At 42.5% G+C, this 24,231-nt stretch overlaps 2 protein-coding genes across 15 annotated transcripts in view; one reads left to right on the top strand and one right to left on the bottom strand.

Moving 5' to 3' along the window:
• The window catches only part of ECHDC1 (ethylmalonyl-CoA decarboxylase 1), a 40,204-nt gene extending 33,211 nt beyond the window's left edge, over positions 1–6,993 (top strand). For all 7 annotated transcript variants that reach the window (XM_068184406.1, XM_068184408.1, XM_068184410.1 and 4 more), the window contains one exon: positions 6,320–6,993. In XM_068184406.1, the coding sequence (XP_068040507.1) occupies positions 6,320–6,725 (406 nt within the window). In that variant the 3' untranslated portion in view covers positions 6,726–6,993. The remainder of the gene's footprint in view (positions 1–6,319) is intronic.
• Positions 6,994–11,644: 4,651 nt separating this feature from the next.
• On the bottom strand, positions 11,645–22,879 carry RNF146 (ring finger protein 146). 8 transcript variants are annotated; one of them, XM_068184397.1, is made up of 4 exons: positions 22,725–22,879; positions 17,000–17,149; positions 12,235–13,450; positions 11,645–12,193 (listed from the first exon to the last, which is right to left on the bottom strand). In XM_068184397.1, exon 3 carries the CDS (start codon positions 13,447–13,449, stop codon positions 12,391–12,393), a length of 1,059 nt encoding a protein of 352 aa, XP_068040498.1. In that variant the 5' UTR covers position 13,450; positions 17,000–17,149; positions 22,725–22,879; the 3' UTR covers positions 11,645–12,193; positions 12,235–12,390. The 8 variants fall into 8 exon arrangements, with proteins under 8 accessions (XP_068040498.1, XP_068040500.1, XP_068040499.1 ...); XM_068184399.1 differs by lacking the exon at positions 22,725–22,879 and adding an exon at positions 22,528–22,695; XM_068184398.1 differs by lacking the exon at positions 22,725–22,879 and adding an exon at positions 22,192–22,386.
• Positions 22,880–24,231: the final 1,352 nt, after the last annotated feature.

Below are 24,231 nucleotides of genomic sequence, written 5' to 3'. Positions count from 1 at the left end.
TTGGAATACAGATACCAGAGGTGGATTGAGCACCAGGTACAAGTTAAACCTTGCAAGTCCAAATGCCATGCTAAAGGAAATGGGGAGAAGGCAGTGAGCTTGGGGGATTCCAAACCCCTTGGTATGTGTTACATGTACTGTTTAATGTAGTGTGAAGTTCCACAGTGCTTAACTGCTTATCTTTGTGATTATCTTTGCCCAAACCTCAGGCTGACAGAATTTGCAGTCCAAATGAACTGATCCTTATGGTCCAGCTTTCAGAGCTGTGCCACTTGGCTGTGGCATGATCCCTTACTATCCCTGCCTGAACCAAGGAACTGAAGCTACAGAATTATCTGGATGCATTTGCAGCAAAGGTGATGTTTCTCTCTTATGGAGTTGCTTTCACATCCAACTACCCACTTCTGCCTTATCCAAACATTTCTTGCATTTCAGCCATTCACTTTAAAACTGGTTTTTTTTTCCTGTTTAAGAAGCTTAGAATGCAGCCTTGATTTATGTGGTGTACTGAACCAACCTGAAATAAAGGACTTCTGTTTAATCCGAAATCAAGGGTTTTGCTGTACAGATAAAAGAACAGGTAGTTTATTTCTTGCTCTGATGCTACAAATTCAACAATCAAAACTCTCTCTTGCTTTGTTTTAATGTATTGTAACAATTTAGTTGACTAAAAACATACCATCACTGCATATGTTCAGCAGCACATTGTATGTAAGAGTAGCACTTAATTTTTGTTGGATTTTGTGTGCCTCAGCAAGAGAATTGAGATCAGATTACAGATAGTACCTGTGTAACTCTGCTGCCTGAGTCCCATTCACTTGCTTCAGGAACCCACCATCAATACTGGCATCTGCTGTGTCTGTGCCCTGGGATCCTGAGGACAATGGAGTGAGATTCTGAGGTGCAGTTTGCTCGTGAAGTGGTGGGATTTTTATTGTCGAGAAGGTGCAGCTGGAAAACAGAGAAGAAGTGGACAATGGACTGGCTTTCTTGCTCACTTAAGGTTCTGCATGCATGTGAGAGCTGCTGCTGTTGTGAATTGTCCTGGTAGCACTCACCAAGAAGAGTTACAAAATCCTAAACCAGTTACACATGAGCTTTTGTCCACTTGCCAGCAAGATCATTAAATTTTCATGTCCACCTGGCAAAGGAAGTTCAATTTGCATAATAAACACCATCTGCAGATAATGTCATACCTGACCTCTCAACAAACTCTTGAACTTGCACTCCCCAGCAGTGTGTATTTTAAAAAGCTCTTTTGGCCGTGTGTCAGCATAACACTGCTGTTACTTAATTTAAGTAGAGTTAATTAAGCTGATGCCATATTGATGAGTGTATTAGAAAGACATACTTGTTGGGCAGAGTATGGCAGCATTGTACATCAACTTTGTTCTTCTGTTCTTTGCTGGTTAAAACAAGTGTTTGACTCTTGATAACCTTCCGTCTGTTACAATTTTCCTAGTAGTTTCCTTTTTTTCTTTAATAGCTCTCTTTTCCTGTGCCCGCAATAGTTGTGCATGTGCTTTGGGTGGTATTTCAGGTTTGTATGGCCAGGTTTTGGTAGCGGGGGGCTACAGGGGTAGCTGTAGGTAACAACTTCTGTAAGAAGCTGCCAGAAGCTTCCCCCATGTTGGGTAGAGCCAATGCTAGCTGGCTCCAAGATGGACATGCTGCTGGCCAAGGCTGAGCCAAACAGGAATGATAGTAATGCCTCTGACAGCATATCTGAAAAGGAGAGAAAAATTACTGCGCAGTTACAGTGGTGGCCAGAGAGGAGCAGGGTGAGAACATGTTAGAGGAACTGCCCTGCAGACACCATGGTCACTGTAGAAGGAGGAGGAAGAGGGAAGGAGGTGCTTCAGGTGCCAGAGTTGAGATTCCCCTGCAGACCATGGTGAGGCCCCTGTAACCTATGGAGGATGCCCTGTAGCCCATGCAAAGCTCTACCTGCAGCCCCTGGAGAACACCCACACCAGAGCTGGTGAATGCCTAAGAGAAGGCTGTGAAGCTGTGGGAGGCCCGAGCTGGAGAAGGGTCCTGCAGGGACATGTACACCTGTGGAGAGAGGATCCCATGCTGGAGCAGGTTTTCTGGTAGGACTTGTGGACCCACACTGGAACAGGCTCTTGAGGAACGGCACTCTGTGGAAGAGTGAATCACACTGGAGAAGTTTGCAGAGAACTGTCTCTGTGTGAGAGGCCCCACCCTGGAGCAGAGGAAGGACTCTTCTCTCTGAGCAGTGGCAGAAACAACACGTGATGAACTGACCGTAACCTCCGTCCTCATCTCCCTGTGCCAAAGTGGGTGTGTGGCTGACCACAGACATTGCTTTTTATCTGTCTGGGTGTCTTGCATCTTTGACTCTTATTTTTGGAGAAGTTTCCACTTTGTGTTGGTGCAATCACCTTGCAGATAGGCATCACTGAAATTTATAGAAGGTAGTGGATTTGGTGAGGGAACTTACTGTGACCCAAAGACGTAAGCTCTGTTTATTATTTATGTTAATATTGGTGGTTTGAGAGCAGTATGCCAAAGTATTTGTGGTGGAGATTAAAGTCATCTCCTGCAGTTCTGGCTGCCGTGTCTGGACACAGCCATAGCTGGGGACCAGGTGCTGCAGCACTGTGTGATGCCGGCTGCCTCCCTCCATGGAGTGCCAGTCTCATGCCAACTTAAAGGGGAGGATTGGAAGTCAGGAGCTGTGTCCTTATGTGACACTGGGAGTCAAGCAGAGAGCAGGAGCAAAATTCAGGTTGCTGACAACACATATAATGTTTTAGGTGTCTTTTTTCCTTATGGTGGCTTTCAAAAGCATAGTTGTAGGAGCTTTTAAAAAGCATAAAATAGAGGGTGGCATCTGTCCCTCCCTAGTAAACTTGACTAATATCTTTGCTTTGTCAAAATGCTGAATATAACTCAAACCTTGAAATCCAGGAAATGGTGAGGTAAGGGCCAGCACAGATCTTAATATAATCTTAGTTATGCCAAGGAACTGATTATACCCATTGGAATAACTCAGTAACATTAGTATTTATAATAAGCAGGTATGAAAATTTGAGAAAGTAAATTTTTGTTTGCATTTTTGGCTTTTATTGTATATGCTCTGGCTTCAAGTAGCTGGGAAATACTTTAGCAAGGGAAAGCATAGCTGTTAGCTGTTGGCTAACAGCTGTTAGCTCACAGCAAGTGCTGCCTTTGGGCAAGTGTACCTTTATAAGGGTGGGATTTGTTAGTCTGCAATGTTAATAACAAGCAAGGTTTCTTCTCACATGCATTGCCAGTGATGTGATGAGATGCAATGTGACAGACAGTTGTTTGTGGGTGCAATGAGATGTCACAGAATGGAGGAATCCTCAGATCAGAGGGGGAGGATTTGTAACATTTAGTGCAGCTGAGAACATTTTAAAATGTACAGTAGCAACATTTGCTGTAGTTCGTTTGCTTTAGATGACTAACACAAAATTGGATGTGGCCCATGGTGACTGTGCTTTCTTCCTAGGGGCATTGTAGTGTTTGTAACGTGGAAATAAAATGTTCTCAAAGAAGGTTTCACCTGCACTTTGGGGCTTATATTACCTTAACCTCTTATTTCCAATTTAAATTGTGAGGATTTTGCTAGCCTTCACATTTCTGAAGGATGTTCCCCTGCTTACTGTAAGGTCTTCTGTCACTTTGTACATTAATTACATTGAATAAATATTTTTCTCAGTACTGTTGTGCAACAGATTTTCTTTATTAGGGCAGGGAAGGCATATATGTAGGGGACTAGCAATATGACCTTCTCCTGTGGTACAGGGGACCCAGATTTTAATTCCTTCAACATGAAAGACAAAAACAGGCAAACTGTTGAAATCAGGGTTTATTTTGTATTTATCTACTACTCTGTCTCAGGGCCAGTACTGGTCGAATAAGGTATAAACAGCTCAGCAAAGGTGCTTTGGTCTTTCCAGCTTTTTCTTGTCTGCCTCTTTGTGTTAAGTAATGCTTGATGTGCTTTTCTTACATAAATTCTTTTAATGGGAGATCAGATCTGTCATGTCTCAGAAGGTAGACTCAATTCCTTTCATACAATAAAAAGGGAAATATGTATGCAAGGCTGCAGGTGGTGGCATTCAGAGGTTGATCCCAGGCTGGCTTGGCAGCTGCTTCTGCCTCTTCAGACATGAGCTCAGGTCTCCATTGCTTCCTGGGGTATGTGGACTGCAAGTGAGTGATAAATCTAACAGAATATGGTGGGTGGTTTCTGTAAGCAATGGTGTGACTTCAGGAGAGGATGCATAGTTGAAAAGTCTGAAAAACCAAAGATACCTTTCATAAGCCTGAAGGCAGTCCAATACTACAGTTACACCTCCCATTGACTGCCACTCATCTCAGTATTTTTTGTAGGGCTTGTTCAAATGAGCGTTGTGGAAGATGTGAATCCCAGTGAGGTTCTGGAAGCTGCAGCCTCGCAGTCTCTCTGTGAGTTAAGCTGTCAGTGGTTTACTTTCACTGTGTTTGGTTCCATTTTCATTGAGGGGGGTGAAAACGCTGCAGGGAAACACAGCCCTTCCCACATATTTATCATTGTCTGAAACAATCTCAGATTCAATATACAAGTGCAACTTGGGCTCCCTGACCTGTGCTGGCTGTCCTGTGAGACTGCCTACAGGTTGTCTAGCATCAGATGCCCAGCTGCCTATGACCCCTTTCTTTTCTAGTGCCTCACATCACTTGGCACAGCTAGAATTAAACCCTTTATAATGTTTTCATTATTGCTTTTCCAGTGAGACACTGGGTGTGAGCAAATTGCAGAGTAAGCTGAGCCAGTAAAGGAGTTCTGGAATACTTGCAGAATCATTCTTTTGAGAGAAGAGACCTGAGCTCCCTGGGATTTGCTGGGTCTGGAAGCACTTGATAATGTTAGCTTAAAGCCTTTCCTCCCCTGCAATACCCTGCTTTCTTCCTTTTGTCACACAACCTTCCCCTGCTATCTCTACAAAAAGGCTTTCATGCAATCTGGCCCGTCAGCTGTTGCTTTTGTGCATTGTGCTGGATCTGGGATAAAGCATAAGCTCTTCAATTCTGATGCTGTACAGTGTGGCATGAATACTGATGGTGCTCTGGTTAAGAATAAGGCAACCAAGCAAACGTACAATTAACAATAACTAAGCAGATGTGAGAATAGTGAGTTCCTAGAAGTAGTTGCAGTTTTAAAGATTTTCCTTTTTTTGTTCCCCTCTCAAAGCTGCTCACCTCGGTATTTTCACTATTGAAAACTGCATGGTTAGGAAACAGACTTGTGTGTAGACCTCAGTATTACAAGATTTGTCTTCAAAAAGCCAATTAGTGCTTGAAGTAGAAGCTAATCTACTTCACAAGTGTAATTCCCGTCCTTTGCCTTACAATCAGCAGCAAGCAACCACACTGCTGAACATCACTTTGAGAAAGAGCAAGCACTGGTCTGTTTCTGTACATCTTTTCTATGTGTTTCTATTTCTAGAGGTTTTTTCCACTAACCTAACATGTGTCAATGTGACCACTGTGTGAAGACAGAACAATCTGCTGCAGCAGAGCTCCTCCAGGGCTATAGCTTAATGAGCCCTAGGATGAGTTCTTAAGTAAAGGAGGTGAGAAGCTATAGAAAAGAAGCATAGAAAAGAAAGATGTGACATCTTTGGAAAGGAATATTACTTATCTGGGAGAGGGGAGCAATTCTACTACACATTGCAGGCATAAATAGAAAGCAATTCTATTGTGCATTGGGAGCCATAAGTTGAGCATCCATCCTGATTACCATTTCTGTAATGAGCAATTAGAACTCAAACTCACATGGATCTCTAAAATACGGAACAAAAAAGCCCCACCCATTTTGTAATCATCGTGGTGCTGACAGAACCTCCCTAGTTCAGATCAGTAGTAAGACCACATCCATCCTCTTGAGAAATGTTTTGTACATTAGTTTGCTTGGGTTTTACCCAATGCCCTCTTGGTTTCTGAATGAATTAGCAAGGCAGTGTCGCACTGTGAATAAATGCAACATGTCCTCTGTCTGCAGTTCTGTTTTCAACACTTTTTAGAATTTATTAGATGTAGCAGTTATGGGCACTAAGAATCTTTACTTGTAGCAGCATATGTATCTAATTTTGAGGAGGGCCAAAAGCTGCAGTTATGGCACCATGTCATGTAAAAATTAAGATGCTCCAGCTGTAATGAGCACTCTGTCAAGTTGTATCAACCTTTGGAAGCAGAGGGGAGGAGAAAATAGAAAATTAAGGGCCATCGAGCTGAAAACAAAAGTCAATGCATGGACTGACCTCTGTGTGTTCTTCATTGACAGGTTGATGACGCCTGGCAGTGAAATTCGGTTCGTCCACAAGCACATGGGCCTGGTGCCAGGCTGGGGAGGAGGTGCCCGGCTGGTGCGGATCGTGGGCAGCGGGGCAGCCCTGCAGCTGCTGGGCGGGGCTGCCCGGGTGGACCCCGAGAGAGCGCTGAGCCTGGGGCTCTCCGAGGAGACGCTGCTCTCCTCCGACGAAACCGGAGCGCTGGGAGAAGCCCGGGCCTGGCTGGGTCAGTACACAGAGGGTCCGGCCGCTGTCATTCGGGCTGTGAAAAAGGTGGTGGCAGCAGGAAGAGAGCTCCCGCTGGAAGCTGCCCTAAGGACAGAGAAGGACATTTTTGGAACTGTATGGGGTGGGCCTGCCAATTTGCAGGCATTGGTTAGAAGACCAAAACATAAATGATGGTTTATGCATAAGAAATGGGCTTGACCTTTTTGCAAACAAAGCTTTCAGTAAAGCAGCCGTGAAGCTGAATCATTTAAGGTCTTGTCCGTTTAAAATGGCATTAACATTCCTGCCATTTAGGTCAGACAGGCATATTTGGTGTGCAACTACAGGGAAATCCCAGGCAGATTCTCTACTGTCCAAATCACCCACTGAATCGAGATTAGTGAAATTACTATGTAAAGGTAAATGCTGTGCTGAAAATAGAACTGTAATTCATTTGGAATGAGGCTGAAGATTATTTTATTTGGTGTTTTGGTTTTTTTAGCTAGTATGGAAATTAATTACTTGAAAGATATGAGGTTTATTCATTTGCGGAACAGGTGCATCTAAAGCTGCAAAAATATGAGTTCCCCAACATGAGACCAGTTGGGGAACTCATATTTTATCAAATATGCTCTTTAAGCAGCTTGGAAAAGATGATTACTAGTGGGAGGATAGCTTTTATTTTTTCATTCTAGTTAGTTCTTTGTGCAATTGCTGAGAAACTATCCTTCAATTTTAATGGTGCTTTTACAGGAGAAGCTTTGAGGTACTGAGAAGCTTCTAGCACTCATTCACTATCACTGATTCAGGCTTTTAAATGTATTTTGGTGTCTTCTCACTGCTCAAGGAATCAACTACCCACACATGAATCTGCACATTCCCATATCCTGTACCTGTGCAAAGCTGCTGGCCTGGTTCTTTACACAGAATCTAGTTGAAATCTTGGAAGGCTATGATGTATCATGCCCCAAAAAGGTTTGTTCTTAGGTGACTGGGTGATGTGAGTACTTCAGCATTCTGGTAAGATGTGAGTGGATATGTCTATGTCTTTCTTCAATGCCTTTTTATTGGTAGGGTATATTTAGGTTGACTAGAAGGTTTGGAACTCAGTTTCCACTTCATGCCAGTGACTGTGCAAGTAATTGGATAACTCAGTGGAGAAGGTTTTCCCTTTAGAAATTAGAAACTGACACAGAGTGCCTGCTTTAAAAATAAACATCTGTGAGAGCAAAACCATACAGACATATCTGTGACTGAGAGTTTCCTGTACTGTTGGTTAGGATGCACTTGTCTCTAAATCCAGCAGGGACTGAGATCTGAGCCAAGGACCTACTCTGTGGAAGCATGTAAAGAAGGAAGCTCTGGGCTCTGTGCCACTGATGTGGATTCTTGCTCTGACCAGGCATAACTGGCTTGAGATCATGAACAAGCTCCCTTAAAAAAAGAAGGCAGTACCTTGGATGGAAATCCAGGTTACAATTTCTAGTGTGGCAGGAGTCCTGAGTTTAGACAGTGATGTAACAATGTGTGTTTGAGGACTTGGGGACAAATCAATGTTGGGAATTAGGCTTGGATTGCCTGTTAAAATTCTGCAAGTTTTGAGCAGATTCTGTGATCTCCTGGGGATATTTTACAGTGTGGTTTTCACAGCAATGCATATAGCCTGAAGCAACCAAGAGAAATGCTGAGGAAAGGGATGTATGTGTTTTGAGTTGGCATCTCACAGAAGATAAGGAACTTACCTCCAACCTGTTGATCCCACACCTTCGCCTTAATATCTGAAGCACTATTGGAGGAAGATTTCAAATTTCTCTTCCCCAAAAATAAAGCTCAATTTTTCTTTTCAGGTTAGAGAAGAGACAGGAATGAGAACACAGGGAAGAGAGTAGTGTTTTGGTTTGTACTTTTCTCCCCCGGCTCCTTTTTATCCAGTAGCCCAGTGGTTACTCCTGTGTAGTTGGATTCTTTCCCATTCCCTAAAGAACTTCAAAACTGTTACTTCAGAAGAACTTTAGTATAATCAGGCAGCACTTGACTATTTAGTAGTGAAGCTGTTCTGCTTTTCATGAAGTTTCTCAAGAGTCATGAGGGATTTCAGACTGCAGCATCCCTGAACCTTCAAGGCACACTCCAGTCCATACTCATCCAGCTTTTAGAAGCAATAGTACATAATGTTGTTGTGAGTCAAAAAAAAATGTTTTAAAGGGCAACTGATTATTTCTTTGCTTTTAGCAAGAATGAATGTGCCATTACTAATACTGTTACTGTTTTCAAAATTGGTGTGAAAATTACTTAGAACCTGAGTAAGACTTGAATTTTTTTTCTTTGGTGTATTAGGCTCTTAAGTGTACTCTGTGTACTGGGTTATAGAAATTTGAGAGGGAAGAAATTGTAGGACAAAGGCAGAATCTGTTTTCTTTCACATTTTGAACCAGATCTGTGCTGGCAGTTAGTGAATGCTAAGTATACCTCTGGGGGATCTCTTTCCATTTTGATTTATAGACAATGAGCTTTATTCTCATTTCAGCAAATGTATTTTCCCAGCCACCCTCTCTGATTTGTATCAAAGACCAATGTTTACTTGCTTCTAAGAAAACAGGACAAACAATTAACTATTACACACCAAGATACATTCAGAACAGCTTCAGAGAGGGTTATAGAAACACATTTTGCTGGTATCATAAATATGCCAAGCATAGGTACAGGACATTCTGAAGATCATTACAGGTTGTGATCATGAATTTTGTGAGTAGTCTAATGCCATATTCTCTGGCTTATTTTCTTCTAAAAGTAAGTAGAGTCCTTCATACAAAAACCAGCCCAGCTAAGTTACCATAAGTGCTAAGATGAAAGTTCCAGACTGAGATGAAATGGAATCCCATTTTACCCATTTGTAAGATAAATGCTTTATTTCACAGAATACTTTTTTATCATCTTAAAGTAACAAATATCTTTAATCAGCAGTTGATGAACGTTTGTATTTTCTTTACAATTATTAAAGATGTCAAGCTTCATCTCAGGGCCTTTTTCCCCCTTCTGAAATGGCTTAAAAACAAACAAGCACTAAATGCGCAAAATAAATTAGAAACATCAAAATTGATAGTCCCAGTCTCCTAATTAAATAGCATGCCAGCTTTTGTATTTCCTAGGGGCTAGTTTGCCAGCTTCCTTGTCAACAAAGTTTCCTATTACATTGTGAAGTGTCTGTGGATTCTGTACCAATCTTGTAAAGGTGTTGGATACTGGAGATCACTTTTAGCAATACGGATATGTGGATATGTCTATCTTATTTTCTGCTGATAGAAATATATTTACCAGATGGTCCATCTAGATAAGCGAGGTGTTCTTGCAGAATGCTTGGTTCCCTATTTTTTTTTTTTTTTTTTTTTTTTTTTAGCCATGAAATAGGATTCCTGTATCTGTGGTTATCTGTTCTGGAAATAATGAAATGCTGTAGATTTTATAGTGTTTAAATTTTCTTTTTCATTTTCCGTTCTGGTCCTTTGTGCATTTTTCTGGCTATGCCGCACAAGTTGAAAATCACTTAGTGCATGGAATTACACTCAACCACATAATGCAGTGTGGCTGTGGCTTTGCTAAAATGGACAGAGAATACATTTCCTACTGAAAGTAATGGTTTAAATATAAGATGGGAACTATCAGTTACTACTTTTCTGTAGCTTGACCTGGGGAGTGCAGTTGCTACTCTGGCTGGTTATTAAGGTCTCACCAGCCTTACTTTAACTAATTTTAGTGTTTCACAGCTGCAGTCAACCAGCAGGAGCCAAAAGCAGCATCACAGGTGTGGGGCTGAACTCTCTACTTGGGTCAAAAACCCCAAGGATAATCACTGATAGAATTATTTGTAGACTGTTTGGGCTGTAAATCCTAAAACTGAGTACATAGTCATGTTCCTCTATTTTCTTTCTTGCTTTTTCTCAACCCATACTCTCACATGAAGTGTGTGCTCATAGCTGAAATGTTTTTAGTGAAAGCTTTTGCACCACAAACTCATACTTAGGTTAGAGCCACTGTATACGAACTCAAATTAGAGAAATAAGACAGCTAGCAACTAACAGAGAAAAAAGCATTCCATTCAGTTTCCTTCCTGAAATCCATGTAATAGGCGGATTTCCTTATGGGACTGGAAGATAATGGTGAAAACCTCTGATCAAGAGCATTTGTTCCTAGCTGAGAATGGAGGAAATCTTCCTTATTCCATCCTAGTCTCGTCTGCACTTTCCTGACCCATTGACCCACCTGTAGGCAGCAGAGGAGGGACACAACTTTTTCCAAGACCAGACATGCCAACCATCATTACAGTAAGAAGAATATAACATATGTTTAAGTCTACCATTTTTTAAAGTCAGCCTTTTTGATTCCCTTTAAATGGTTGTTTCATTAAAGCAACTTTTGTCTTAAGAGCAGTAGTGCCTATCAACTGCTGTCCCTTTATATTCTGAGATACATATACTAAGAATTGGAGTATAATCAGCTTTATTTTAAAATAAAGTCCAGAATCAACTAATGCTGTTTCTCAATCTGAAAAAAATGTTAAAGAACTGCCAGAGAGATAAAAGACAAGCTGTGTTTCTCAAGATCTGGCTTCTAACATTCAGAACTCTGTTGAAATGCAGCTCCTACGCTGCTAATACAAGCACAAAACTACCGTTTCTGTGCTGCCACCATAGTTTTGCTATGAACATGTGAACAGCACTACAGTCCTTAATATCCATGTCCTTTGTTATAGGAGCAACTTTGATAACTTACCCTCTTTTATCAACATTTCTTAAAAACATTTGTTTTTAAAACTTTCTTATCAACATTTGTTAAAATAAGGCTGTGTGTGATACTTCTGCCTGCCATCAACAGTGAAGTGAGTTAATCAGCTCTTCAGATGTCTGTGTGAGTATTAAGCTTGCAACTCACGATTTTTCAGTAAAAGATGATACGCCTACAGCATTGTGTTTGAGAGACAGCCAGTCAGGGATGCAAGAATGTCAGGATGCCACTCAGAACTAGTCCTCCCTTCTGGTAAACACGGGAAGCTGTTTTATGATAATTTTATTTTAAATTCCTTCAGTGAAGTTCAATTAAACTGGAAACATATCTGAGATTGTTACTGATAAAATGTAGTTTTATTAAATTATAAATTCTGTAACAAAAACAAGACAGATCAAGAAAGATCTCAAAAAACAAAACTACAAGGACTAGATGGCAAAGCCAGTGAAAAAGCCGTGGAGAGTGAAAAGGTAAGGATTTGCAACACAAGTTAACAGCATTTTTACATTTCCATTGAAAGAAGGTAAATGATTGCTCTTGTCTAGTAAAAACACATTTTAACTCCAAACTCACATCTATTTTCTCACATTAAATTAAGCATCCTGCTCACACCCAACACCTTGCCTGATTCCACATAGCTTAAGTGTTCTTTTCATACATCAATCCATGCAGAAAGTAGTAAGACACTTAATGCAACAGTCAGATAATGATGACAATTCAAGTTGTACAGTAGATATACATCGGCCAAAAAGGGATAGAGTATCTTCAAGGGGAAAATGCTACAAAATAAACACAAGACATTTTCAAGAAAACTGGGCATTGCTACACAGCTTTTAAACCATTAACAGGACAACCCAGTTTCCTAAAGAGTCTTCCAGCTGAGACATATTAAGAGACTTAGGAGTCTTCCAGCTGAGACATGTTAAGAGACTTAAGTTAAAACAGGCCAAATCCATTTTCTCCCCTTCACCCCACCCTCCCACCAAACACACTGCTAGGTTTGAGTGCAATGCCAATGTGGACAGAAAATTTACATAAAATTACAACTGAGTATTTTTTTCACATGGCTCTAGATTTAAACTTCAGTGACTGTGCACTGTCCATCTGGCCTTCTAGATCTTACACTTGTGTTTGCCACCCCACCCCCTGCCCCTGGTCTATCTGCTCCTGCCTGGCTTGCACCAGCACTCAAGTGTCTCTGCTGACCAGAGGACGGGTGTTGCTGAAGGTGGGCAGACACATCCTCACTGTCGCTGCTGGCATCTGATTCGGTCTCCTCAACAGAGGTGTCAGGAACTGGTACCCTACCAGAAGATGATGATTCATGGTCTTCTTCTCCCTCTCCCCTGTGACTCCTTTCAGCCATACTGTCTCCATTTATTTGCAAGTGGGCAAAAGAGTTCTCTAGAGAATTGCTTGCATCAGGTGATGGCGTTGAAGGGCTCACGAGCTGACCATCTAGTGCTGGTAGGGGCCTCACAGAAATGGATGCTAGAGGCTGCACAGCTGCAGCCCCTGGAGTCAGTGTGCTGTCCGCACCGTCAGCGGAGCTCTCTCGTGCCAGGTTGACAGTGTTGGTGTCACAGTCCAGCCTCAGCCCAGCCACTCCCTTCTTTGGTATATCTATTATGTCCCGTTTTATTTTTCTGCGACGCCCGTGCTCGTTTCTCCTATACTGAACCATATTTTCAAGGTCTGCCACGTATAAAAAACCAGCAATTAGCATTTCAGTGCTCTTTTTACCCTTGGAAAAGGCATCTTCCAGCTCTCTGCTGGTACGTTCATCATACTGCCACCAGCCATTTCTACCTTCATAGTACCAAGCATATTCTCCATTGCCTCTGCTTGCTGCTTTAAGTTCTTCAGGTGACAATAAGGTTGGCTTGTCAAGAAAATCCTCAGGAATCTCCTGCCGGCAGAGTGCACATCGTTTCCCAAGCCAAGAAGCGCCCTTGACACACAGATAGCAGAAAACATGCTTACAGGGCAGACTTACTGGATGGACACATGTTTGCAGACAGATAGCACATTCAGGGACTTGCAGGGAAGGTGCTGCATTGGTGCATGACTCATTTGTCTTCCTATTTGTGGGAAGCATATTGATCGAATGATCTATTTCACCACAGCCAGCCATCCTGCAGAGGATCAAAGAAATTTAAGTCAGTTTATTAGGTCAATGTAAACTAGCACCTTGCATCACATTTCACCTCAACATCCACACAATGAGATGTTTACTTCAAATTAAGGTAAGTTACTGTTTCCTGAGGTGACAAACTACATTGAATACTGGGAAGATTTCTTTTGCTGATCAACCTTTTATCTGTTTAATTTGCAGCATGTTAACATACCAAGTCAGAAAACAAACTTTGGAATTTCCTCTGTTCATTCCCTGAAGTAGAGTTGATTAATGAACCTTCAGCCAACCAGTTACTTTGGTGCCTCCTCAGGAAATGTAAAGAATTATGGTTCTTTCCTCAAGAGGTGACGTAGCTGCAAATTGAACTTAAACAATCTCTCTTCAGACTACAGGTGATTATCTGTTTGATTAAGGGATTTCCTGAACAGTATCTCGGACTAGGTTTACACAACAGAAAATATGCCTGACAGCAGCACCCAGCTGAAGAGTTCCCCCACTCTGTTTCTTAGTTCCCATGCACCACGGTACACTACCCTCAAACTGAGCTCAGAACAATCACAGGGCTGCAGAAAGAACCACATCTGAAAACTGAGGTGGCCTTTTCAGAAGATACCTTGGACTCCTTTTTCTTAAACATCAAGTGAACTCCCTGATATATGCGAGTGCCTCTTGAAAGGAATCACTGCAGACCAGCAGAAGCAGCAGTGTATTGCAGAAGACATAAAACTCTGACTTGACTGGTTTGTGAAGTCATTGCCTTTACTTTCTCTGGCCATATCTTATTTCTGTTATTAAAGATGACTTTGTAACTGTAAGAGAATAGGGAATGCATAACTTCATCACTTTGGCATTGTGTAGGACTTAAGCAGTTGAAAAATTCTTGCCTAAATATGCAAATGCCTTCTCAACTACATTTTTGCCATGGCAATCTTTCATGGTCTGTTTCATGGTAATTTTCCTTTTATTTATTAACAATCAAAACCAAATACCAGATACCAAATGAGGGAGGGGAATGGGTCCTAAAAATGTGCCTTTTTTATTAAAAATCCCCAAGAAACTTCAAGACTGATATTCAACAAAACAGCCTTTCAGTGAAAGTAGTCTTTGTTGTACAGGCAGCTAGGAATAGTTAATGCAAAACTAAAACAAGGATGTGGGTCAAAAGGGACCTTTAGAGTCACCTAGTCCAGTCTCCTGCTCCACATGGCACCAACACCAATACTAGATTAGACTAGCCGTGGCTTTGTCTAGCTGAGTTTTTTTGAAATCTGCAAGGATGGAAATACCACAGGCTCCCCGGACAGCCTGTTCTAATGTTATATACATTTCTAATAAAATGTGTTACCTCAAGAGAAAATGCCTAGTATTGCTCTAAAAGCTTCCACTGTTTTAAAAATCTTATAAATATATGCTGAGATTAAACAAAAACCTATGTTCAGTATCTATATTTATCTTTACAATAATAGATCATGTGCTATTTACATAAAACATTTTTCTCTATGCTGTCTGTTCCCTTCTATCACTAAAATTTCCTCTTGAAAGACCAATGCCTCTTTAATCCTTTTTTATCAAATAATTCTTTTAAAAGCTCTACAGCTCAAATACTTTTTCCTGAAGCAGCACAAAATTGTATCCATCCATGTTTCAATTTCATATCTGAATTTCTTTTTCTGAGATTAATGCTTATCTGCATAACAGTTCTTAAATCAGCATGCCAGATACACACACAGCATTACCCACCAGCTGGCAACTGTGATTTTACTGCACAGCACACACCTGTGAGATCCATTCTAACAATGTTGTGAACAAGTTGCTTTTTGAAAGCCTCACACTTCTGAGGATGTATTTTGCAACAGAGTTTTATAGCAAATGCAGTTTATAACAAGAAACTTATTAGCAAAAGGGTAAAATAAAGTCTGTTGAGATTTCAGAATACCACAAACACAACCCAACCATCATTTTTCACAACAGAAGAGCTGAAAGAGAAATCCATTTGTTTATTAATTTGTGCTAACCATGGCTGAGGGAAAGGATCTTAATTTTTAAGTGTCCCCACAATGAGATAGTACAATGCAAAAAAGCACAGCAGCAGAGATTTTTACTTCCATGCTACAGTTTTACAAAAGGATGCTTCTCTCTGAATATTTTTTATAAAATTATCCTTTTCAGAGTAAAGGAAAAGATTAAAACAACCTGTAGGTAAGTAACTTCTATACACGTCACCTAACATAATTAAGATTTTGGAGGTGATTAAAATGCAATGCAGGGATCAAAAAGGCAATGCACTTTGACAAACCAAATTGTGATACCATGAGCTAAACCACAAAGAGTTTATCCTGAGGTAAACTAAAAGAAGAATTAAAAGTTCTCACCTGTTCACTGAAAGCAAAAAATGGCTAACATCTGAACTGTGCTCAATAGGTTGCCCATTAATTTGACAGATCTTTGGTTCCTTACTAGATCAAGACAATAATGCAGGATATGAAAAGGAGTATATGTGGGTTTTTTTTTTTAAATTCCTATTTGATTTTTAATGACTCTAAGGAAAATGTTATGCATAAAATCAATAGAGCTGGAGGAGCAAACCCTGATCACTAAAAGTGCTATGCAGGAACATAAAACTCTGATATGATAAGCACAACTGCAGTTGCATGTGCTCAGAATGCAGGACAATTATGCACTTGAAAATTTATATCAACTACACAGACTCACTTTTTATTTTTAAAACATGATACTAATGAATCTTTTTTTTTTTAATTTACCTTTTTAATACCAAATATAGGTCATGGAGTTTGTTATAATCTGGTAGGAGGATGTACACATAGGTTTTTATTGAAGAGGTAATCCTTCAGAATCAAGGACAAACATCTTGGACTGCTATTCTGCTATGTTATGGCTGTGGAAGCATTTCCACTGCAACTTCATTGTACTAAGAATTAAACAAAACTGACCACGCAGTATTTTTCCTGAAATTAAAAGTAATATTTTATAACAAGGTTCAATCAAAACAGGCTTTATATCAGAACTGTTATCAAATAGGAAAGCTCTATTTTTGGGGGATTGGGTTCCCTTTAAAACACTCGTGACATCATGGAAAATCATATTCTTGACTACTGACTAAGAAATTAGCTAAACTCAAGGAATAATTCTAAAAATAATTTTATTTTAAGTATTTAGATCCTCAGTTCAGGTATAAATAAGGGACCAAAAAAAAGCTGAACTCTGCATTTTAATAAATACAGCCTAAAACCAACTGAGACAGAATTAGTAAAAAAATCTTGCGAGATCCCACCTCTTGTGGTTTTTATTTGTAATATTAAATAATACAGTTAATTTCTAAGCTATGGGGCCTTCATCAATACATGAAGTATGGAAGAGGTGATGTGTAACAATTACATGAAAAGACCCCAGGCCTTCTTGGACTCTAATAGAAGAAAATGTAAATTCCCACAAAACCACTTCAAATTCCAGGTCAAATTATAACTGCAACTAAGCAGTCCATCAAGGAGCTGACATGTTTAAGTTCATTAACAAAATAACAGCTTACTTTTGCTTAATAATTTCTACTGAAGCATGCCACAAGACTGAAATGTCCTCTCTTCAAACATCCCCAGCTAGGATGGCAGGTCCTCCTTCCCAAGGCTGGCTCATTCCTGACTTGTCCTGCTCAGTGGTACACTACAGCGTTTCAGCTTCTCTGCAAACTAACAGAAAGCAAATAATACCACCATTACAATGTTGTCCAGAGGTATGAGCAAGCAAAGTACAATGCCATGGTTCTGCTACAGAAAGGAAATTACTATGCTTTTATTTACTTGATGCATGTTATTTTAAATAAAACTATCATGGATTTCTGTTTTATTTTTTGTAACCATCAATTTTGATCCACAGTTTTTATTTTGATGTCTGCCTCAAACAAATCATCTTTTTTTTAAGAATTATAAAAGGCAATTATTTTTTACTATAGTAAGTTAATTGCTCATTTCCATAAAGTGACCTCACAAAAGGAGTAACACAAAAGAAGAAACAAGACCAAAGTTAGGAACATGTTATGTTTATGAAAATTTTATCTCTAATAAATGATCCCTTATATTTCGAAAATTTAGAAAGTCACAATGGCTTCCTGATAGTTTTTATAAAAACTATCTGTATCATACCATTCCAAAGGACCATCTAGCCATGTGTCTTGTCCTGACACAGACTAGTATCAGATGCTTGAGGAAAAAGCAGTGCACACAAACAGCTGATTTCCCCCAGGTCTCCTCCATATTTCAAGCAGAAATTTTCCTCTTCATATTCCAAGGTTCAGAGCCTTAAATCCTCATTCTCTTTTACACAGATCATTGCATCCATTTAATGAATGAACCTCATAACCACTCAGTACTTTCTTCTTTATAAATCTACATATGTATGTCCTCATACCAGCTTAAAAACAAACATTTGATACCTATCAAGGTAAACAAATAACAACAAAAATTAATTAGGACCTTCCTCTATTTCTTTAAAATATCCTGATGGGCTCCAAGGTTCAACAATGGAAACAGTGCATATGATCACTAGAAAAGAGGACAAGGATGCAACTTAGCCTCCACACCTCACAGGTAATAACCCTCTTTAGGCTAGCAGATGATGTCAGTTGCAATATATTTGGTGAATGCCACCAACCAGAATCTGAGCCAAGTCACTTCACGAACGTAATAATCACTAAGTGCCTAATAAATACCTTAAAAGTTCCTAAAGCAGGGAAGTAGGAATCTGCAAACTCAGAAGGGGAAGGGAGACCATCACTCTTGCATTCTCACAACCTAAACATGAAGGTTTTGACCTAAGAGAGCCACCTTCAGTGGTTCCTCTGTAAAAAGACAGATGAGCCACAAAATCACCTCTTCCTTCTGTACCTGGTCTGTAGCTTTCTGAATGGTTCTCAAACATCTTAGACTACAGTTTCCAGTTTCTGCAAAACATTATAATATAGAAATGATTTGAAGTAGACCTGAGAATGTCACCTCTTTGATTTCAATTTGTTCACGGAAAGAATCATTTCAGCATAAATACAGTGCAGAGCAGACATGTAAGAGTTGAGTAAAGTCAAGGAGTGGTAAGTCCCTGAAAGAATATGGAATATTACAGTGTTCTGTGCTATAGTCCTTCATCAAATAGTTATCATTAATAATATTAGAGTGTTCAGATGACTTCAGTGCATGAAGCATTACTCAAATATGTTATTTTCTTTATAGCTGAGCTCCATGTAATATTTTGTACAGCTATTTTTAGAATGAGCTCCAAAGGAAAAATGCAAAAATTAACAAGCCTATCCACACCTTTTCTCCCCTCACAGTTCCAGCAGATTTCCTTTCTTCACACATCAATCTGAAACCAAGAGCAGCAATTTCGTTAGAATTGTGGCTCTACTAAGCCGCTGAGACAAGCTACTATGTTTTCTATGATCAAAGAGACAGCTGCAACAAGCTTGATGCTCTGGGTGTGGTATCCAGTCCTTCATCTTGGGAGCTGGATTTCTGTTACTTCAATAGGTATCACCTGAAGCCTTTTATCTACTGCCTCTCAAAATGCACTAGCAGAGGTAGCACATCATAAAACCAAATGCTATGTGGAAATGCCAGAAAACGGCTGGGTCAGTTCTCAGAGATTTCTTAGTAAATAAAAATGCATACACATATTCAAGGTATGTAATTATAACTAGAAGAATCCAAGGAAGGCATAATTACAGGATTGTAATAAGGCAACCTTCCAACTGCAGCAAAGGTCTTGAAAAGAACTAGTTCACACACTGACATCAAGTAACCTCTACATTTCATGACATTGCTACTTATTTAATAAGCCAGTCTTGAAAACTCTACCAAATGGACTACAAATACTTGTGGTTACACACACACACCCCCCCCTTCTTGGATGAAGACTCCTCCTTTGTAGTCACCTGGGTAAAGGCTGTGCTCTATACTTAGCAATTAATTTTCTCTTTTCCTGTACTACGAGGAGTTACGCTATCTGCAGCAACCTGCAGATATCCATTCCTAAAGGCCTGCATCCTATCACATACTGATTTTGAAACTTCAAAGATGCAACAGACAGAAGGACAATGTCACTCACTGATCGGGACTATCCCCATCCAAACTGAGGCTCAGCCAGCATGGAACTGTTCTCTTTGTCCCTTTGAAAGTCTCTCTTCCTGGGAGAAATCATGTCCACTTCTTCCACGCTTTAAGAATTTGAAGTAATGAACTTCCTACCAGACCTATCTCCCAAAATGACTTCAGGTTCTCCTTAAGAACAATGTTAAGCTTTTACTAGGTCAAGATAGAATGAAACCTAGTTAGTTCAGCCAACTGTGCTCGTTAAATTATGAGACCCAGTAAATTATCAGGTCCAGCACTATTTTTTATTTTTCCACTCTTATTCCTTTTCCTTTGGGGAAAAAAAAACCAGCAACAATTACAAACTGCCCCCCTGCCCCCCACCCCGCAACTAACAACCAACCCACCCACCAAAACCAAAATCAGAAGCATACATATTTAGGAAGCCGGCTGCCATATAGTGATGAAGAGTTACCTATAGTCTTAAGCTTCCTCAGGAAGTAAAATCTTAGCTTTTTAAAAACACACTAATGCAACACTAGTGAATTCAAAAAACATCAGCCAAAGACTATTTTATGAATCCTACTTCAAATAACAGAAGTCTAGGAATACTGCAACTCAATACAGATTATTTTAAAATAGCTATCACAAATTCATAATTTCTCCCCTTGAAAACTCAGCAGTTACAGTATTCTTTCACAAGAATTACGTATTAGGATTTTTTTTCCCTCAAGCTCCCTAATTTTTAACTCAATTGGTGGGCAGGAGGGGAAAATGATCCCCTTAATTCTGCCCTTCCCCATAAGTAACCATGAGCCAGACAGTGTGGGAAGAAAGAAGGTAGCTGTTTTATTTAATGAGAAAAATCACTCTCCTGTCTGATGGTCTCCTAGTGTCAATACACTACCAGCTCAAGGTACTGAGTGTCATCAGATATGTTTAAAACTGTCCCTCGTACTGGACAGCACAACAGATATTTAACCTCACTGTTTCCTGTGCTTGTCTACTTTTTTCTATCCGTTTCTTAAACTTAGAATATTCTCAGGAATTGCTAAATGTGATGAGGCTTCAAGATGCCTCTCATTCCTTATCATTGGCTATTGCATGTTAGTAAACCCCAACATTTATATGTACACTTGGAATTGAATCATAGAAGAACAGTCAAGTGCAGAACAGTCAGCCATTTCAGTATTAAAATGCTACATGCATTGAAAATGAGGTTGTTCCCTATGCTACAACTGGAGCACTGATCTTGAATTTTGAGCATATATCCTATTTCAATCTATTTAACAAAGAAAAATGTTAATTTCTCGCTCAAAAGCAAAAGTGTGCAAAAAATGAAATAGAAACTGGTTCATATTAAGTTACCAATGCTTCAGAAACTCAAATAAGTACAGGGATATCTCTTAGTGTACATATATATAGACTTGATTAACATGCACAGAAGAGAGGGGAAAAAATCAATTTCAATATGAGGACTTTTCCAGGGACTCACTATTCAATAGGCTATAAAAATAGTGCAACTCTAGCTCTTTAAATAAATGACAATTCAATTGCATCTAAATTGATGCAATATATTTTGAAGGAAACAAGAACAAACTTTTTTTTCCACTCACTACAGATTTTGCATTATAGCAATTTAAACAACTGGCACGTCATCAGACTTGGAAAGAAACTACAGTATTAAACACACAAGACTATACAGCAAGTTCTTGCAAAAACGTTCAATATTTAAGAATTATTCAAAATTCATTCAAAATGAAGATTCAGTTTTCAGAACGTCTTCAATACTATTACACACTCTAAGTTTTGGTGCTGCATTTCTAGAGATGCTTCAGAATCTATTTTTGAGTAGCGCAACATCCAGAGACAGCAGCTAACAAAGCAAGAAGGACTGGATTTTTAGTATTACAGACCCGATAGAAGCAAAACGTTTTAAAGCTCTGCTCCCTACTCCTCCTTATAATTGTTAATATAATACTGCATATTACACACCAGCAACAAAACCTACAGCGTTTCTCAGGCATATCACTGAAAAGCTGTACGAAGCTTAAAACCCCCCACAGTTTCAGTTTAACTATTTCACCATTCCGATCGTCTTGTCCGTACAGAAATCTCGCGTTTAGGTAATATTTGACAACAGTTTTTCAGTGGCAGCAACACGTACAGCGCCAAAACCGGGACCCGTTTTCCCGTTTCACGTCCCCTTTCAACATTCCGAAGGGATGCAAAGCAAACACTTGAGCCGAGGCCGTCAAGCACAAAGAAACAAAAGCACGTCCATCAGGAGCACTTAGTTACTTCTGTCTGGGTGCTGCGCTCCCGTCACCGCCCGTGTCGCTCCGCTCACGCCGCCGGCGGCAGTGACCGAGGCCGGCCGGGCACAGCGGGGACATCCGCAGCGGCGAAGGCACACATTCACGCGCTGCACATCGCCCTGGGAATGGAATTAGAGCGCTGCGCCGGCTCGGCCAGGGGATTCCGCCACGCGTGACGCCGCCACGGCTAATGCCCCTGACCTATTTTAATGCCCAGCACAACGAAACCCCCGACTCACAGAACCACAGAATCAATTCGGTTGGCAAAGACCTCCGGCCACCGAGTCCAGCCTAAGTCTGGGCCCGGTCAGGCACTCTGCGCGCACCTCGCTCCGCACCGGCATCGGGGCGCCGCCTCCTGTAGGGACGCGGCTCCGCGGAAGGAGGCCTGGCGCGGCAGGAGGGACCGAGAGGCTTTGCCGGCGGTCCCGGCTCTCCCTCCCAGCCTCTCCGTGCGGGGCCTTGGGAAGGGCTCCCGACAGGGCTCTGCCCCCGCGGCCCCGACACCCGGCACGTGACCCCGCGGGCGGGGCGGCGGCGGGCGACACCCCCACCGTCCCCGCCGCCAAAACAATACCGGGCTGGGCTCTGCCCGCCGGGCGGCCGCCCGCCCCTCGCTCGGCTCAGCCCAGCTCAGCCGGCCTTTTGTTCACGGCACTCACCCGCGCCGGAAGGCCGCGGTGCCCGCTCCAGCTCGGCGGGCGGCGGAGGGGCGAGGGGCGGCAGCGCCGCCCCGACCCCGGGTGGCCGCGCAGGGGGCGCTGTCGTAGCGGCCTTTGGTGGCCGAGGCCGCCGCCGCCACCACCGCCTCCCACGACCGCTCCAGCTCGGGCGCGCCCTCGGCGGCGCGGGGACTCACCCGCCGGGCCGGCACGCGCCGCTCGGCTCAGCTCCGCTCGGGCCCGCTCCGCTCCGCCCGCCGCCACCTGCCGCTCCCTCCGGCCCCGCCGCCGGGACCGCGGGACGCGCCGACGTCACGCGCGGGCCGGGGCGGCCGAACGCGCCACTGTGACGCCGCCGCGGCGGGGGCGGGGCGGGCCCGGCTCGCCGCGGGGGCGGGGCCGCGCGCGTGAAGCCGCGGGGAGGCCCCGGCCCGGCCGTGCTGTGGCGGTGTCGTGGCGGCTCCGCCCGGCTCGGGCGCCACCCGGGCTGAGGGGACGTGGACGTGCCCGGCGGGGGAACCTTGCCAGGCGCTCGGGAGGGCCCCGCCTCACACATGGGGGTCCCGTCCCCGGACCCCCTGTCCAGGTCGTGCCGCCTTGTGGCGGGCTGACCGTGGCTGGACGTGGCCTTAGGTGCCCTCCTAAAGCCGCCCTGGCACTGCCCTCCGCAGCTTGGCACGGGTGGGGCAATATAACGAGAGCCTCGTGGGTCGAGATCGGGACAGGACGAGATCACTCACGAATTGCCGTCGTGGGCAAAAGAATCTTGACGTGGGGAAATGAATTTAGTACCAGTCAAATCAAAGCAGGATCATGACAAAGAAACCCAAATCTAAAAACACTATCTTTGCCTTCCTTTCCAAGCTGATTTTTGGCTTCCCAGTCTTGATTTTTGGGACGCAGTCCTTCAGGAACAGACTTGTCCAGCGAGTGCCCCCTTGGTCACAAGTCCTGCCAGCAAACCTGCTCTGGTGTGGGCTCCTGTCTCCATGGGTCCACAGATCCTTACAGGAGCCTGTCCAGTACAGGCTTCCCGCAGGGTCACAGCCTCCTTTGGGCACCCGCCTCTTCTGCCCTCTGGTCCTCCATGGGCTGTGGTGGATCTCTGCTTCCCCATGGACTGCCCTGGGCTGCAGGGGCACAGCTGCCTCACCACGGTCTGCACTAGGGGCTGCAGGGCAATCTCTGCTCCGGTGCCTGGAGCAGTTCCTCCTCCTTCTTCATTGGTCTTGGGGTGTGCAGAGTTGTTGCTCTCATTCCCATTCCACTCTTCAGTTGAAGTTGTTGTGCAGACTTTTCCCCCTTCTCTATTATCCCACAGGCACTACCCCTGTCACTGGTAGGCTGAGCCTTGGCCAGCAGTGGGCCCATCTTGGAGCTGTCTGGCATTGGCTCTGTCAGACACAGGGGAGCCTTCTGGGAGCTTCTCGCTGTAGCCCCCTCCCCAAGCCCCTGCCACTACCAAAAACTTCGCCACACAAACCAAATACATCAGAGATGAAAGGTCTGGAAGTGGTGGGAGCCTCAGTGTGTGTATTACCTGGAGCTTTCTGACCAGAAAAAGTAGGCAGGCACGCTTTCTTGGGATTCATTGTTCAAGTGCCTGGTGGCAGTTCTGGGGGAGATGAACTTGCACAGCTCTGTCATGCCTGATTAATGTGAAGGCAGGTTGCAGTTGCCCTTGTTCCCACTGATAAGGCCAGA

The sequence above is a fragment of the Anomalospiza imberbis genome, chromosome 3 (assembly GCF_031753505.1).
Source record: "Anomalospiza imberbis isolate Cuckoo-Finch-1a 21T00152 chromosome 3, ASM3175350v1, whole genome shotgun sequence".
Taxonomy (NCBI): Eukaryota; Metazoa; Chordata; class Aves; order Passeriformes; family Viduidae; genus Anomalospiza; species Anomalospiza imberbis.
This window is presented reverse-complemented; position numbering and strand designations above follow the sequence as displayed.